The sequence below is a fragment of the Triticum aestivum genome, chromosome 7D (assembly GCF_018294505.1).
Source record: "Triticum aestivum cultivar Chinese Spring chromosome 7D, IWGSC CS RefSeq v2.1, whole genome shotgun sequence".
NCBI classification, from domain to species: domain Eukaryota; kingdom Viridiplantae; phylum Streptophyta; class Magnoliopsida; order Poales; family Poaceae; genus Triticum; species Triticum aestivum.
In genome coordinates this window covers 26,116,359-26,132,616 of record NC_057814.1, presented here as the reverse complement: position 1 = coordinate 26,132,616, position 16,258 = coordinate 26,116,359, and the positions used below count along the sequence as shown (strand labels likewise).

The window sequence follows — 16,258 nt, the reverse complement described above, 5'->3', positions numbered from 1 at the left end:
GCATGCATGGAATAAAAATACCAGCCACGAGACGAGACACAATTTACGCATGGGCTTTTCTCGTGAAACCTACATGGACAAATGTATCCCGCCACCCACAGTTGGTGTCGTTGTCGTCTCATCTTTTAGAGACACCTCGTCAGTCATCCCGGGCCATCACTGTCTCCGACTCATTCGAGGATCCCCTCCACCGGCGACACAATGTACCCGTGGTCGACTCAATGCTGCGCAAAATTGACTGATGCCCGAATTCACTTTCAGACAACTTAGAAATAACAAAACCTGAAAAGAAAAGAAAAAAACACAGGCAGATGTACATCTCGATTGAGGCCACGCCGCACGATGGGTCAGCGATGAACCTGGCCGGGAACGTGGTCGGTGGTACGATGACTCCATCCCGTCAGTACACAAACTAACTCAACCACCTGATTAATTCCCGTTGGCAATGAGATTCATCATCCGCGCATGCATGCATGGAATAAAAATACCAGCCACGAGACGAGACACAATTTACGCATGGGCTTTTCTCGTGAAACCTACATGGACAAATGTATCCCGCCACCCACAGTTGGTGTCGTTGTCGTCTCATCTTTTAGAGACACCTCGTCAGTCATCCCGGGCCATCACTGTCTCCGACTCATTCGAGGATCCCCTCCACCGGCGACACAATGTACCCGTGGTCGACTCAATGCTGCGCAAAATTGACTGATGCCCGAATTCACTTTCAGACAACTTACAAATAACAAAACCTGAAAAGAAAAGAAAAAAACACAGGCAGATGTACATCTCGATTGAGGCCACGCCGCACGATGGGTTCAGCGATGAACCTGGCCGGGAACGTGGTCGGTGGTACGATGACTCCATCCTGTCAGTACACAAACTAACTCAACCACCTGATTAATTCCCGTTGGCAATGAGATTCATCATCCGCGCATGCATGCATGGAATAAAAATACCAGCCACGAGACGAGACACAATTTACGCATGGGCTTTTCTCGTGAAACCTACATGGACAAATATATCCCGCCACACACAGCTGGTGTCGTTGTCGTCTCGCCTTTTAGAGAAACCTCGTCAGTCGTCCCGGCCATCCCTCCCCCCCTCTCACCCTCCTTCTCTTACGCCGGCGAACCTCCGGCACCCACAGCATCAACCATCAGGCTCTTCTCTGTTGGTGACGCCGGAACAATCCACGCCATCACTGTCTCCGACTCATTCGAGGATCCCCTCCACCGGCGACACAATGTACCCGTGGTCGACTCAATGCTGCGCAAAATTGACTGATGCCCGAATTCACTTTCAGACAACTTACAAATAACAAAACCTGAAAAGAAAAGAAAAAAACACAGGCAGATGTACATCTCGATTGAGGCCACGCCGCACGATGGGTTCAGCGATGAACCTGGCCGGGAACGTGGTCGGTGGTACGATGACTCCATCCTGTCAGTACACAAACTAACTCAACCACCTGATTAATTCCCGTTGGCAATGAGATTCATCATCCGCGCATGCATGCATGGAATAAAAATACCAGCCACGAGACGAGACACAATTTACGCATGGGCTTTTCTCGTGAAACCTACATGGACAAATGTATCCCGCCACCCACAGTTGGTGTCGTTGTCGTCTCATCTTTTAGAGACACCTCGTCAGTCATCCCGGGCCATCACTGTCTCCGACTCATTCGAGGATCCCCTCCACCGGCGACACAATGTACCCGTGGTCGACTCAATGCTGCGCAAAATTGACTGATGCCCGAATTCACTTTCAGACAACTTACAAATAACAAAACCTGAAAAGAAAAGAAAAAACACAGGCAGATGTACATCTCGATTGAGGCCACGCCGCACGATGGGTTCAGCGATGAACCTGGCCGGGAACGTGGTCGGTGGTACGATGACTCCATCCTGTCAGTACACAAACTAACTCAACCACCTGATTAATTCCCGTTGGCAATGAGATTCATCATCCGCGCATGCATGCATGGAATAAAAATACCAGCCACGAGACGAGACACAATTTACGCATGGGCTTTTCTCGTGAAACCTACATGGACAAATGTATCCCGCCACCCACAGTTGGTGTCGTTGTCGTCTCATCTTTTAGAGACACCTCGTCAGTCATCCCGGGCCATCACTGTCTCCGACTCATTCGAGGATCCCCTCCACCGGCGACACAATGTACCCGTGGTCGACTCAATGCTGCGCAAAATTGACTGATGCCCGAATTCACTTTCAGACAACTTACAAATAACAAAACCTGAAAAGAAAAGAAAAAACACAGGCAGATGTACATCTCGATTGAGGCCACGCCGCACGATGGGTTCAGCGATGAACCTGGCCGGGAACGTGGTCGGTGGTACGATGACTCCATCCTGTCAGTACACAAACTAACTCAACCACCTGATTAATTCCCGTTGGCAATGAGATTCATCATCCGCGCATGCATGGCTGCTGCTAATAATTTAGTGACTCTAATACGCTAGAAACTGATGATGTGACTGGAAGAGGCTAAGGAACTCTACTTCTTTTTAGTGGGACTATGGAGCTCTATACCTGATCAATGATTTTAATGACTGGAATCGTTAAAATCAATGTTTTTTTCCGAAAAGATTCAGAGACTCTACGTGATGTTCACACTTGAATTTTACGCGTGCGGAGCCTCTGTGTGCACGCTTGAAGTGCCTATAGCTCGGAAAGTATCTTTCTGCCCGACCCAGCCTTTGAATTTTGATTTCTTCTATCTTTGGATCATCATTTCATGTCCTCGACAAAAAGAAAATGGGTTACCATTTCGTGTCCTCACCAAAAATGAAAAATGATTAGCATTTCGTGGAAGCAAAGAACTCGTAGAGTACAACAAGGCCCTACAACCCTTGACACGGCCCAGGCACGCTCACGCACAAAAGTACCGAGTTACACGAGAAAAGGCCATGCATGCATAAACTCTGTTATGCAAAGCTTATTTTATATCCATTCGGAAAATAGTCAAGTAAAGACAATTTTCAGTTAGAGAAACGAGTTTATCATTGTCTATCCCAGTGCCAAGAAAAACACAAGCTAAATAAACATTCAGACTCTCCTCCACCGGTGACGCCGTTCTCGCGGCCCTATCACCGGCTCGACGCTAGCTGCGGTATATCGACTGACGGCAGAATTGTTTTCAGGCAGCTTACCAATAGTAATTAACCGCCCCTATAAAAAAAAAAGAAAAGGCAGATATACAACTCGACTGAGGCTACACCACATGACATGATGTGTTGAGTGATGAACCTGACCGGGAACGTGGCCAGTGATACGATGGCTCCCTCCTGTGAGTACACAAACAAGTTCAACCACCTGATTCCCCCATTATTCATGCATGCATACTCTAGAACAAATACTATCAGACACCCATGGTTGCTGCTAACCACTAATACTTGCCCTGGATTAGTTGACCATGGACGGATCATGTCGATGCGTGCACCGCGCTTCAGATCTCATCGCGCTCCTCGTTTCAACGAACTAATTGTTAATGTCCACGGCACTGCCATTGATCGATATTTGTTGCACAGACGTCCCTTTCCCACGAAAACGAAGAGCAATTAATCCCAATGCGGCGACGGCTGGAGGAGGAGAGGAGGAGGTAGAGGACCCAAGCAGGACAGCCAGGCCCAGGGAGGTAGCCCGTCGTACGCTAGCTCAGCTAGAGCTATCCGCCCATGGCGTCCTCCTCCCAGCCCCACCGAGAAGCAGAGGAGGAGGAGCTCCGGCACCGCGGCCATGGCGACGGCATCACCTCCCCGCTCCGTAAGCTCGCCGTCCCAGCTCCCTCCGCGCACGCACCTCTGCTCCCGCCGCTGCTGGTGCTGCCCATTTAATCGGCATCTCTGCTCCCCATCCCCATGCAGTGCCGTCCACGTCGCGGAGCTCGCCGGAGCCCGACGACGACGAGGAGGAGAACTCGCCGATCGAGCAGGTGGCGCTGACGGTGCCCGTGGGCGACGACCCGGACACCCCCGTGCTCACCTTCCGGATGTGGGTCCTCGGCATGGCGTCCTGCGCCGTGCTCTCCTTCCTCAACCAGTTCTTCTGGTACCGCAAGGAGCCGCTCACCATCACGGCCATCTCGGCCCAGATCGCCGTCGTGCCGCTGGGCCGCCTCATGGCGGCCGCGCTGCCGGAGCGGGCCTTCTTCCGCGGCAGGCCGTACGAGTTCACCCTCAACCCGGGGCCGTTCAACGTGAAGGAGCACGTGCTGATCACCATCTTCGCCAACGCCGGCGCCGGCACCGTGTACGCCATCCACGTGGTCACCGCCGTCCGCGTCTTCTACGGCAAGAACCTCACCTTCCTCGTCTCCCTCCTCGTGGTGCTCACCACGCAGGTGCTCGGGTTCGGGTGGGCGGGGATTTTCCGGCGGTACCTCGTGGAGCCGGCGGCCATGTGGTGGCCGTCCAACCTCGTGCAGGTCTCCCTCTTCAGGTACGCACGCACGCACGCCTCTCAATCGCTTAATTAACAATCTCATCTTGTGCGCTTGTCAGAGGGTTGACTGGTTGATGCTTGGACTTAATCAAAGCCACGATTATTTGCAACTTATTTATTTTTTATAAAAAACGTACATTTCATGACAACTATTTGCTCGCTACTGCTTGTGGTCAGCAATGCGTGTTAACTATGTATGCTTAGTTGCAACTTGCAAATAGGAGTTTCTTTGATTTTTGTTTGAGCAAGAACAGTAGCTGGGTAGCTACCGGTCATGGATCATGACACGTCAGATATGGCCTTGGCTTGCATCAAACCAGATCATCATGAAATCAACGGCCACAAAAAACTTTTGGCCGGTCTGCCTCTAGTTAAGAAAATGAAATTGATGAAAAGAAATGAGTAGCACTGATGATGACAGGACCAGCCAGCAGCCAACACAAAAAATAAGTTAACTGAGATAGTGAGATCAAGTTCGTTTGACCAAGCTGACAAACAGGTTGGTTTGGCTTTTTTTCAAGCTCCGCCTACTCATTAAGAAGATAATTGCCCAGTTAACTTTTGTCATAGGCCACCTTCACTTTCCTTAGATGTTTGAGCAAGACCAGTAGCTGGTTGGCTATCTGTCAATCTGTCATGTGTCATGGCACGTCAGATCTGGCCTTGGCTTGAATCAAACTATATCATGAAATTGTTGGCTCGTCTGCCTCTCATTGACAAAATGAAATCAATGAAAGGAAATGCGGGGCATTAATATATTACAGGACCCTCGAGCAGAATCCCAAGAAATGGCGAAAACAAAATCGATGAAATTAAAGAAACCACATCATTTGACCAAGCTGCGTCTGTAGCTTTCCAGCGGCTGGCTTCAGTTATATCCAACCACTTTTAATCTCTCAACATGGCAGTAGAATAACAGCCCTCCATAGAGGCAACCAACTTACACATTTGAACTCTGAGGCTGATGAGACAGCTAATGATCATACAACATAAGTTGTACAAACAAAACAGGAGAGGTATTTCATCTCCTGTGTCAGTCCCAAGGAGAAAGACGCTGAGCTAGTCGACATGCGCCGCAGGATAGTATAGTAGGAGAGGAATGATCATGCACACATGTTTTTCTCTTCAGTAACAGCAAGATAGCATGTACGAAACTGGAGAGAAATTCCATTCCATTTGTCTATCTCAAGGAAAGGCAGCGAGGTAATTAACACGCAAGACAAGAATAAGATGGAGATCAGTTCGAGCATGCGGGGAAAAACACCAAAGATTCAGAGAGCGTAAAATAGCCATCAGCCAGTTTCTTTTTCCTGAGCATGGCAGCAAAATAGACTTTGTATCATCTCCAAAATCTAAAACACAACAAACCTGCGGATTCGGATTCGAACCATTCTCTGAAACCACTCCTGGAAATTCCAACCAGGGCGCTCCACGAGAAGGAGGTGCGGAGCAAAGGCGGCTTCACGCGCAGCCAGTTCTTCCTGGTGGCCTTCGTCTGCAGCTTCGTCTACTACATATTCCCAGGTTACCTGTTCCAGATGCTCACCTCCCTCTCCTGGATCTGTTGGGTCTTCCCCAACTCCGTGTTCGCCCAGCAGCTCGGCTCGGGCCTCTACGGCCTCGGGATCGGCTCCATCGGCCTCGACTGGGCGTCCGTCTCCTCTTACCTTGGGAGCCCCCTCGCCAGCCCCTGGTTCGCCACCGCCAACGTCGCCGCAGGATTCTTCATCATCATGTACGTGATCACGCCCATCGCGTACTGGTTCAACTTCTACAAGGCGCGGAATTTTCCCATCTTCTCTGATGGGCTCTTCACCGAGTCCGGGCAGAAGTACAACATCACGAGCATCGTGGACTCCCAGTTCCATTTCGACACGAAGGCCTATGAGAAGAATGGACCGCTGTACCTCAGCACCTTCTTCGCTGTCACGTACGGTGTTGGTTTTGCATCCCTTACTGCGACGATCGTCCATGTCCTCCTCTTCCACGGAAGGTAAAATTCTGCAAAAAAATAGTCAATCAGTTTCGCAGAATTACAGAACTGCAGCAACTAAGGATCATGGTGCTTTTGTGCAGTGAAATCTGGCAGTTAAGTAAATCAGCTTTTCAAGAGAAGAGAGTGGACGTACATACAAAGCTTATGAGGAGATATAAGCAGGTCCCTGAGTGGTGGTTCATCTGCATCCTTATTGTTAACATTGCAGTCACCGTATTTGCTTGTGAATACTACATCGAGCAACTCCAGCTGCCCTGGTGGGGTGTACTGCTGGCATGTGCCATTGCCTTTTTCTTTACCCTCCCAATCGGAATTATCACAGCAACTACGAACCAGGTTCACAATCTGACAACTTGCATATCATACCATACAACTCTAGACCACCAGTTCCCTGATTTTTTATTCTTCCATTATATGCAGACTCCGGGATTGAACATTATCACAGAGTACATCATGGGGTACCTGTACCCTGGACGGCCCGTCGCGAATATGTGCTTCAAGGTATATGGCTACATCAGCATGAGCCAAGCTCTGACGTTTCTGCAAGATTTTAAGTTGGGCCACTACATGAAGATTCCCCCAAGGACCATGTTCATGGCTCAGGTAAGCTTTTACTCAAATAGATTTTCTGTCCTTTCTACTGCACAAGTACTCCTGTTGTATTGTGTCACTAAGCAACTTCTTGAAACATGGCAGGTGGTGGGAACTCTGATTGCGGCATTTGTGTACCTCGGAACGGCATGGTGGCTGATGGACTCAATCCCCAACATCTGCGACACCGAGCTCCTCCCAGCAGGCAGCCCTTGGACCTGCCCCGGTGATCATGTGTTCTACGACGCATCAGTCATATGGGGTCTCATTAGCCCACGCAGAATATTTGGGGACTTAGGAACTTACTCGGCGGTGAACTGGTTCTTCTTGGGGGGAGCCATTGCCCCACTCCTCGTCTGGTTTGCACACAAGGCATTCCCAGGCCAGAACTGGATCTTGCTTATCAACATGCCCGTCTTGATTGGTTCCACTGGCCAGATGCCACCCGCCACTGCAGTCAACTACATCACATGGATATTCGTTGGGTTTTTGTCAGGCTATGTGGTCTATAGATACCGACGTGACTGGTGGGAGCGACACAATTATCTGCTTTCAGGTGCGCTAGATGCTGGTTTGGCATTCATGGCTGTGTTAATTTACCTGTGCCTAGGCTTGGAGAACATCAGTTTGAACTGGTGGGGCAATGACTTGGATGGATGCCCCCTGGCTTCTTGCCCCACTGCTAAAGGTATATTTGTTGAGGGTTGCCCAGTGTATACCTGACCATTTCCTCATGTCTGGTAGTCCCTGTTTGCAGAAATTGGAAAGTGCCAACGAGCATGCAGGGATCAATGTAAATAATGTTTATTTTCAAACCATTCAGAGATGAGAAATTGGTGTTATTTCATTGTCTTCAGAAAACCTTGCAAGTCACAACTTCATAACAGCGATTTCTTGCATGCTATGCAGCACGACAAATAACTTTATGATCGCAATTTCGTGCTAACTATGCAGTACCACAACCTGTCACTATATGACTACTGTTTTCTTGTGATAGAGATTGTTTCTTCTTTTTATTAAATTATGACACAGAAAACTTTTTCCATCATCTGTGATGTATGTTTGATGTAACTTCTGGGCTTAACAAAGTCATGTGGCATAAAAGTATCGCCTTCCTCCCAAAAATGCACAAAAGAAGTTATTTTTGCTGAATCCAGAGCTATGTCAACTGAATGAATCATTTGTGCTAAACAGTCTAAATTGCAATGTCACTTGTCCATGCAGCAGATAAGGTCATCAAAATGGTTCCTTCCTTTCTGTTAATCAGGCAGGGAATAATGGCTGGCATGCCGATGTTGGGCTGGCCACTGTACGCGGAGCACAGGATGAACAAGGTGCTCATGGTGGATGATCTGAGGATCGCGGTGGAGATGATTGGGTGGCAGCAGGGGCTGGTCCAGGCCGACGAGGTGGAGGCTAAGGTTAGGCTTGTGATGGAGTCCGACACAGGCAGGGAACTCCAGGAGTGAGTGTCTGTTCACCAGAAAGGCGCCGCCATGGCCTGGAGCAACGGTGGCTCGTCATGGTCGGCTTTTGAGCGATTCCTGTCGGACATGAACTGCCGCTATGGAGCCTCTGCTGGACAGTCCATGTACCCTTGAGCAGGCATCAGACTTTCGGAGCCAGAGGAAAGAGGTGATGGACATGACTCGCTCTGCCGACAAAGTTCAGTTAAAAATAATTCAGTTGGGACAGTCCTGACGGACTTGTACCCAGGATGTGAAGCAGAATCACATCTGTACTTACTTACCAACAAAAAATTACACTAGTTCTCAGGAAGCTTGATAAATGAATAAACGACATATCAAAATTGACTTAATTTGAACGAAACGTCCTACTCTTTAACCATGACATTACTATGGATCGGAGGGAGTACTTTTTAGTCCCTCAACATAAGGTTTACTTCTTATGATTCTACTAGGGATTTGGATGTGGCCTGGTTCCAAGTTAAGGGCATCCTTTTGGATAACAGAAATTAAATTGTCCTACTGCCGTGAATGCAGGTAGTTTAGTGAGCAGAACTCTACCTGTTGACAGTTCAGTCTAAAAAATTGTAGATTATTTTGATCAGGGTACAAATAGGGAACAAAGATGTTTTACCAGTTCCTCCTGTAGTTGAGATGAATCTGCGGGAAGCTTCTATGACATTGAGTTTAGAAGAGCAATTCATCAGGTTGGAGCAAGAGCTGAGCTGCTCACAGGGAGCAGAATTGTATACGTGCTTCTGATCACCAGGGTCCTTTTTATCACATACTATATTTCACAAAACAAAGAGGAATACACTCGTATCAACATCAACAACAATACCGTCAGAGATAACTCTAAATGGTCGTCAGAAACATCGCCATCTTCCTCTCCATTGTTTTTCCCTTCCCTGATCACAGCCCAGCAGTCTCCACCAGTGACCATGGGGACGAGCACATACAGAGTTACAAGTTGACTTGGAGCATTGGAGTTCTCTCACAAAGTACTTCAATATAGGGCAAGCCATGAACCACATCCTCTTCTACACCGCAGAAATACAATGTCCCAGGAAGATCTGAGTTGCAGAGGCAATGACAAGGCAAATGAGAACTGAATACAGAGTAACAATGGTGTTTCAGTTCAGCAACCAAGAACACTATTAGACTCTACACTATTCATCCAGAAAGTTTTGTTGCTAACAATTAGCAGCTCCAGTTCCTCAAATATTCTCTAACCTTGTTCTTGCGACGGTAATCTGAACAGTTTTCACATGACCCAAGCCTCCTGTAACTCACTGTTTTCACATAATCTGAAACTAAGTGGGTTGTAAGTCCCAAGCTTGGTGTGGAGCCCTCCATGAGCTCATCAACCAGCCTCATCACCGCCACAGCCATTCCATTCTTACACAATCAATAGATCAATGTGCTATTGACGGTGTTAGTTTCAGTGGAAGAATGTTTCAGAGAAATTACAGAGGAAGACTAGTGCCATCAAGGCATCAACTTCCTTGAGAAATTTATTCAGAATAAAATGATCAGTTTTGGGCTTTGAACTGGAGTCTGCACACCACACCTCATGGCTATGTATCTAGCACTGAATTGAGATGCTTGTTCCAAGTATCACTCTTAGTATCTAACACTCTCCTGATAAAGATCTCCCAAGAATCGCCATCCAAGAAATCCCCACCACTTAAGGCAGCAGTTTCAACAATTTTGTCAACAATATCGTCATGTATTGGCTCAGAAAGGCTATCGACCAAAACTTGGTAAAGAACCTTGCTTGGGGTGCACCCTTTGGTCACCATCTCAGTAAATACTGTGGCCCCTTCATTTGGCTTCCCAATTTTGCAAAATCCCTTGATAAAGGCCTCGTAAGTCGTGGCATTTGGCTCGTATCCCCGTTCAACCATGTCATCCCACACCTGCCCAGCCTCTTGTAACTCCCCATTTTCACATAGTCCGGAAATAAGCGAGTTATAAGTCAGTAAGCTTGGCTTGTACCCCTTCTCGAGCTCATCAAACAGCTTCCTTGCCTCCTGAACCATTCCACTCTTGCATAACCAGTAGATCAATGTGTTCGTGATTGTGTTATCTGGTGGGACGTTCTTCTTCACCATCCATTTCCACATTCGGTGTGCTTCGTCTGCCTTTCCGTCCTGGCACAGCACATCGACCACCTTAGCAGCCAGTGGTGTATCTGGCGTGTACCCTGCCCCAAGCATCTCGCCCATTAGATTGCACGCCTCGGCAGATTTCCCCTCCTTACAGCATGCCTCAATCACGACTGAATACGTAACCTCATTCGGTTGCACCCCGGCGACCTCCATCTCATCCATAATCCTAGCTGCATCCTGTATCTTCCCGGTCCGGCAGTACCCATCGATGAGCACCGTGTACATCGTAACATCTGGCACACGCCCACCGGCAATTATATCATCGAATAGCTTCTGGGCGCCCTTGAGATCCTCCTTGGCACAGTATGCGGAGAGAACCGTCGTGTAGGTGACGACATCGGGGACGATCCCCCACCCGGGCATTTCGTCGAGAACCTTGAGGGCGGCATCGAGGTCGCGCACGCCAACGAGGCCCTTGAGCAGGATGTTGCAGGAGACGAGGTCGGGCGTGATGTAGAGCTTGGTGGGCGCGGCGCGGAAGAGGGCGGCGGCGAGGCGGAGGCGGCGCGCGGCGACGAGGGAGTGGAGGAGGGCGTTGAAGGAGCGCACGGAGGGGTGGGAGTTGAAGGACGGGAGGGAGAGGAAGAGGCGGAGGGAGGGCAGCGGCGGGAGCGCGCGGAGGAGGGGCAGGAAGGCGCGGTCGGAGAAGGCCGGGAGGCGGGCGGCGCGGAGGGCGGAGAGGACGGGCGGCAGGAGGTCCGGGGGCGCGCCGGCGAGGCGGGAGAGCACCGCGGCGAAGACGGGGATGGACGGGGGCAGGGGGGGCGTGGCGCGGAAGAGCGCGTGGCGGAAGGCGAGCACGGCGAGCTGGGGGGTCGGGAGGCGGTGGAGGAGGCGGGAGAAGCTCCGGGGGGTGAGGCGGCGCGGCCAGGGCTGGACGGGCGGGGTGACGGTGCAGTGGGACGGCGGCGGGAGGGAGGACGGGAGGTGCGCGAGGTGGGCGAGCTGCACGGTGGTTTTGGCGGACGGCGCCGCCGCGGAGAAGGCGCGGGCGGGAGGCGGCGCCGCCGGGCAGCGCCGCGGCGGCATGGCGGCGCGGGTGAGGTCGAGAGCGCGCCGCACCGGCATGGTATTTGGTGTTTGGGGATAGAGAAATTACAAACGGAAATCAGAAGGACGCGCGAATAAGAACTGTCTTCTCCCTTAAAAAAAAATACAAACCCATCCTAAATAAACCGAAATGATAAATCTGAAACGTTCATGATTTGATCATGGCAAATCAAACTTTTTTACGGCAATTTCAGAGGATTGCAAATTTAGTTGACACGCATGGTAATTTTCTAGCAAAAATATACTGAGCACAGATTTACCATGCGTGTAAACTAAACTTGCCATCCTCACGTTACTAAAAATGTCATGAAAAACATTCGGTTTGTCATGGTCAAGAAACAAACGTTCGGCGTTATCAGGGTCCTAAATAAATATGACCCATCAAAAGTAGGTTAACATGGAATCTATTTTCTCCGTTCCATATTAATTGTCATTGAAACAGATGTATGTAGATACATCATTTCATCAACAATGAATATGGGGTGGAGAAACTACTTTTCTTCACATCTCTTGCTACAACAAAAATGATGAAAACTGATCGTCTATCAGGTCAATAATCTGGCCCAGGCTGCTAGGACCGTGGCCTAGTAGCTCATTGTAGCAGTTGTGGCTCTAGGGGCTCGCTTGGGCGTGGATTCAGGCTACAACTTAGGTGAAATCATAGTTGTCATTGTCCTCGTCGCATCTTCTCTCACCCGGTTGGAGCCATCAACCGGGACTAAAGGAGTTCTGAATTTTTTTCTCATTTGTTTTTTATTTTTAGTTTCTGTTTTAAATTGCTTATATCTTTTAGGATATTTGAGTGATTATTTTTGCATTAGATTCACAATTTTGTCTAGTTTCTGTTTGTGTCATTAGTTTTCGAATTTGAATTTGTTCAAATTTGCTTCAAACTCTAGATTTGTGAATAATTTGAGTTTAAAAATAGTTTTTAATTTAATTCCTTTTGCTCCTAGTCACATGTTAGATTGTTGTCACATTAAGATTTATTTGGTTATTTTTAGAATAATTTAAATTAGGATTTTAATTAAAACATTACTGTTTTGCTTATATAGTTGCTTTAGTCCTTTAATTGTTGTTTTCAATTATTTTTAGTTAGTTATTTCTGTAGATTTTAACATGTTGTAGTATGCTTCTGTTAGACAACAATAGATAAATTTTTATAATTAATTAATATAAAATTTTCTATTGTTTTGTATTAATAGTTGTTTAGCCTTTAATAATAGTTGATAGAATTAGCTTTGCTATATTAAAAAGTAATTCTTTTTGCCACTTTAATAGAACGTGACTCTAGCTTGGTTAACCTTACTTGTGACTCTGGTTGGGATAGTGCTAGCAGATGTAGTCGACGGTAGGATTGGATGGACATCATCCCGGACTAAAGGAGTTCATCGATTTTCAAACTCTACGCCCCCCACCGTATCACCATTTTTGTATTGAAAAGAAAAGAAAGTCATGAAAACTTCAAAAATTAAAATCCTTCAAGATGTAGTTATGTTACTACATCTACTAGTTAGGAAAGTTAAAAAACATAAATTTCGAAATGTTTTGCAAAAAAAATGTTATGAAAAAGTAAAACGTCTATAAATTTTGCATATGATGTAAAAAACGTATAATATATCAAAACGTTCAGCACGAAAATCGGTTCCTATTTGGACCGCCGTAGGCCGTTTTGCAAATTTTTAGAATCCTCAAATTCTGAAAGGAAAAAAATTTATCCTCAAAATTAAGTTTTTTTGAATTTTTGGTCAAACTGTGGTCAAACTACTTATTCAAGAAATATTAGTGTTACTAAATAATTATTGTTTTTTAGAATAATAATTTCAAACTCAAACGGTGAAACGTGTGATTTCATGCTCAAGTTCAACTCCTAAGGGTTAATAGGATTGACAGTTTACTATTGTCAGGAAAATAACAAGTGCGGACTTGGAAACTAGGGGGAATAGAACTCGGAAGTTAAGCGTGCTTAGGCTGGAGTAGTGAGGGGATGGGTCACCTGCCAGGAAGGTAGACGATTTGGAATGAGTGCTCCACACTTGAGCAGTGATGAGGGGTGATTAGAGATTAAATTGTCAAACAATTGAGAAATTTGAAAATCAGAAAAAAAAAATTCAAAAAACATTTACAAAAAATATCAAAAAATATTATTTAGTATCGGTTGGTGTTACCAACCGGGACTAAAGGTGGAGCTCCAGACAGCGGCCACGTGGAGCTCCTTTTGTCCCGGTTCGTAAGCCAACCGGGACTAAAAGTAATGAGCATTAGTCCCGTTTGTTTTGTCCTGGTTCTAGAACTGGGACTAAAGGCCCGTTTCTACTAGTGGACATACATACTACCCACCACCTAGTCCGCACACGAGGCGCCTAAAGCCCCCTCTACATGGACTGTGTTTTGTAAGGTACCTGAATATCTGTACAATAAAGTATGTGGATTCTTGTAACAACGGGATGTGACTTGAAGTGATGAGATGGAAACAAAGACGATTTACCCAGGTTTAGGCCCCCGCCATGCGAGTAATAGGCCTAACCCTACTTGTCTGAAATTATGGATATAATAGAGGAATAATGCTAGACTTACGTAATGCTAATTATGGGTTTAACATAATGAGCAACATGGGGACTTATGATTGGAGATGTAGGAGGAACAATCTCATATTCTTTATCTGGACCCGACTATCCCTCGCTTGTAGCGAGGAAGTAGGAGAGCTCGCCTGAAGTGCCTGCACCAATGGGCTGGCCCAACCCATGAGGCGTTAAGCGCTCATTTTTTCTTTCTTTCTTTCTCGCAATTTTGTTTTAGTTTTTTTGCTTTTTCACCTTTTTTATATTTTTAAAATTTTCAAAATATAGGTTAAACTTTACTTTACATAAATTTTTCAAAAATTCTTAATCATACATCTGAAAAAAATTAAAGGTGTACAGAAAAGTGTTTCTGATGTGTCCGAAAAATGTACAACATGTATGAAAAAGTAGATATCAAAACATAAATATGGAAAAAAAAAATCTCAATTATGTATTTAAAACATGTTAAACATTTATGATTTTTTTTTTCTTGTTGTGTACAAAAAATGTACACGGTGTATGTAAAAATGTAGATTTTGTATGAAATGGTGGACGTAAAAATGTAAAATAAAAAATGTTAAACATGAATTTTAAAAAATGTTTAATATATGTACAGACATGTTTCTAATGTATATGAAAAATGTATAACATGTATGAAAAAACTGGACGTGAATACATAAAATACGAAAAAATGTTAACCATGTATTTTTAAAAATATAAACATGTATAAAAATATTCATGGTGTATACAAAATATAGAAGGTCTATTTTAAAAAACAAAAACATTTTTTAAAAACTGTTAATCATGTATTTGAAAAATGTTAGTTATGTGTACAAAATTATTTTTGATATATATGAAAAATGTACAATGTGTATGAAATGAAATAGGCATGAAAACATATATTTGAGAAAATATTAATCATGCATTTGAAAATAGTTAAATGTTATTATAAAATGTTACTGATGTATACAAATTATGTAAACTGGTGTTGAAAAACCCCCCAAAAAATAAGAAAGAAACAAAAGAAAAACCCACAACAAGAAAACTGAAAAATAAAACAATAAAACCGAAGAAACCAGTGCAGAAAAGAAAAATAAACAAAGGAAAACAAAAAACAACAGAAAACCGATAAAGAAACAAAAGCCGTAGTATAACGAAGAAAAAAAGAAAACCTGGGAAACCGATTAAAAAGAAATAGATAAATAAACGTTGAAAACCGACATAAACCATGAAGAAAAACACAAAAAAGAAAGAAAAAAACCCATGAAAAACTGTAGAGAAAACACACAGAAAGGAAAGAAAAGCAAAAAACCATTGAAAACCATAAAGAAAATCACGGAAAACAAAGGAAAGAAGAATGAAAACTTAAAACCGGACCAACGAACCAGCAGACAACAAAGAAAAAAAGCCATCGAACAGCGGTACATCGATCGAGCGAGCGCAACCTGGTTTGCTAGGCACGATACAATGCAGAGAGAAGAAACGGCCTGCCCAGTAACAACTCGAAGAAAAAACCTCAAGGCGGGACCAGCATAGGACTCTCTAAGTCACCACGCTCCTTTTTGGTGGTGCAATTAGATCTTCTTTTTCTTAGATTTATATATTAATACATTTTACGTAAAACGTATACTCTATCCTATCCATATTAATTGAACTAAATCAATGAGCGACAATTAATATGGATCCGAGGGAGTTCATGCATATGAGTATACACGTCTTCAAATGCTGCCGCTGCGAATCACACGGACCACCCAAGACAGGTAGAAAATTTTCACAATGAATCACACGTTAGGAATAGCATGCGATCAGTACTACTGTATTTAAAACGGAAGGCAGAGGTGAAGGTGGACTCCATCATATATTAATCTTAAACTGACTTGAGATATTTTCTATCAAGAAATTAATTTATTTTATTGCCAAAATACTTTGGACCGTGAGTTACTAACATACCACAATT

At 45.4% G+C, this 16,258-nt stretch overlaps 2 protein-coding genes across 2 annotated transcripts; one reads left to right on the top strand and one right to left on the bottom strand.

Annotated features, from left to right (window-relative positions):
• The first annotated feature begins 3,391 nt into the window (after positions 1–3,391).
• Positions 3,392–7,939, top strand: LOC123166254 (oligopeptide transporter 7). Its single transcript, XM_044584024.1, has 6 exons — positions 3,392–3,788; positions 3,890–4,463; positions 5,890–6,459; positions 6,543–6,798; positions 6,883–7,065; positions 7,159–7,939. Exons 1-6 carry the CDS (start codon positions 3,701–3,703, stop codon positions 7,774–7,776), a joined length of 2,289 nt encoding a protein of 762 aa, XP_044439959.1. The 5' UTR covers positions 3,392–3,700; the 3' UTR covers positions 7,777–7,939.
• Positions 7,940–9,531: 1,592 nt separating this feature from the next.
• LOC123166255 (pentatricopeptide repeat-containing protein At5g16420, mitochondrial) lies at positions 9,532–11,767 on the bottom strand. Its single transcript, XM_044584025.1, has one exon. The coding sequence runs from the start codon at positions 11,756–11,758 to the stop codon at positions 10,097–10,099; it is 1,662 nt and encodes a 553-aa protein (XP_044439960.1). The 5' UTR covers positions 11,759–11,767; the 3' UTR covers positions 9,532–10,096.
• Between the last annotated feature and the right edge of the window lie 4,491 nt (positions 11,768–16,258).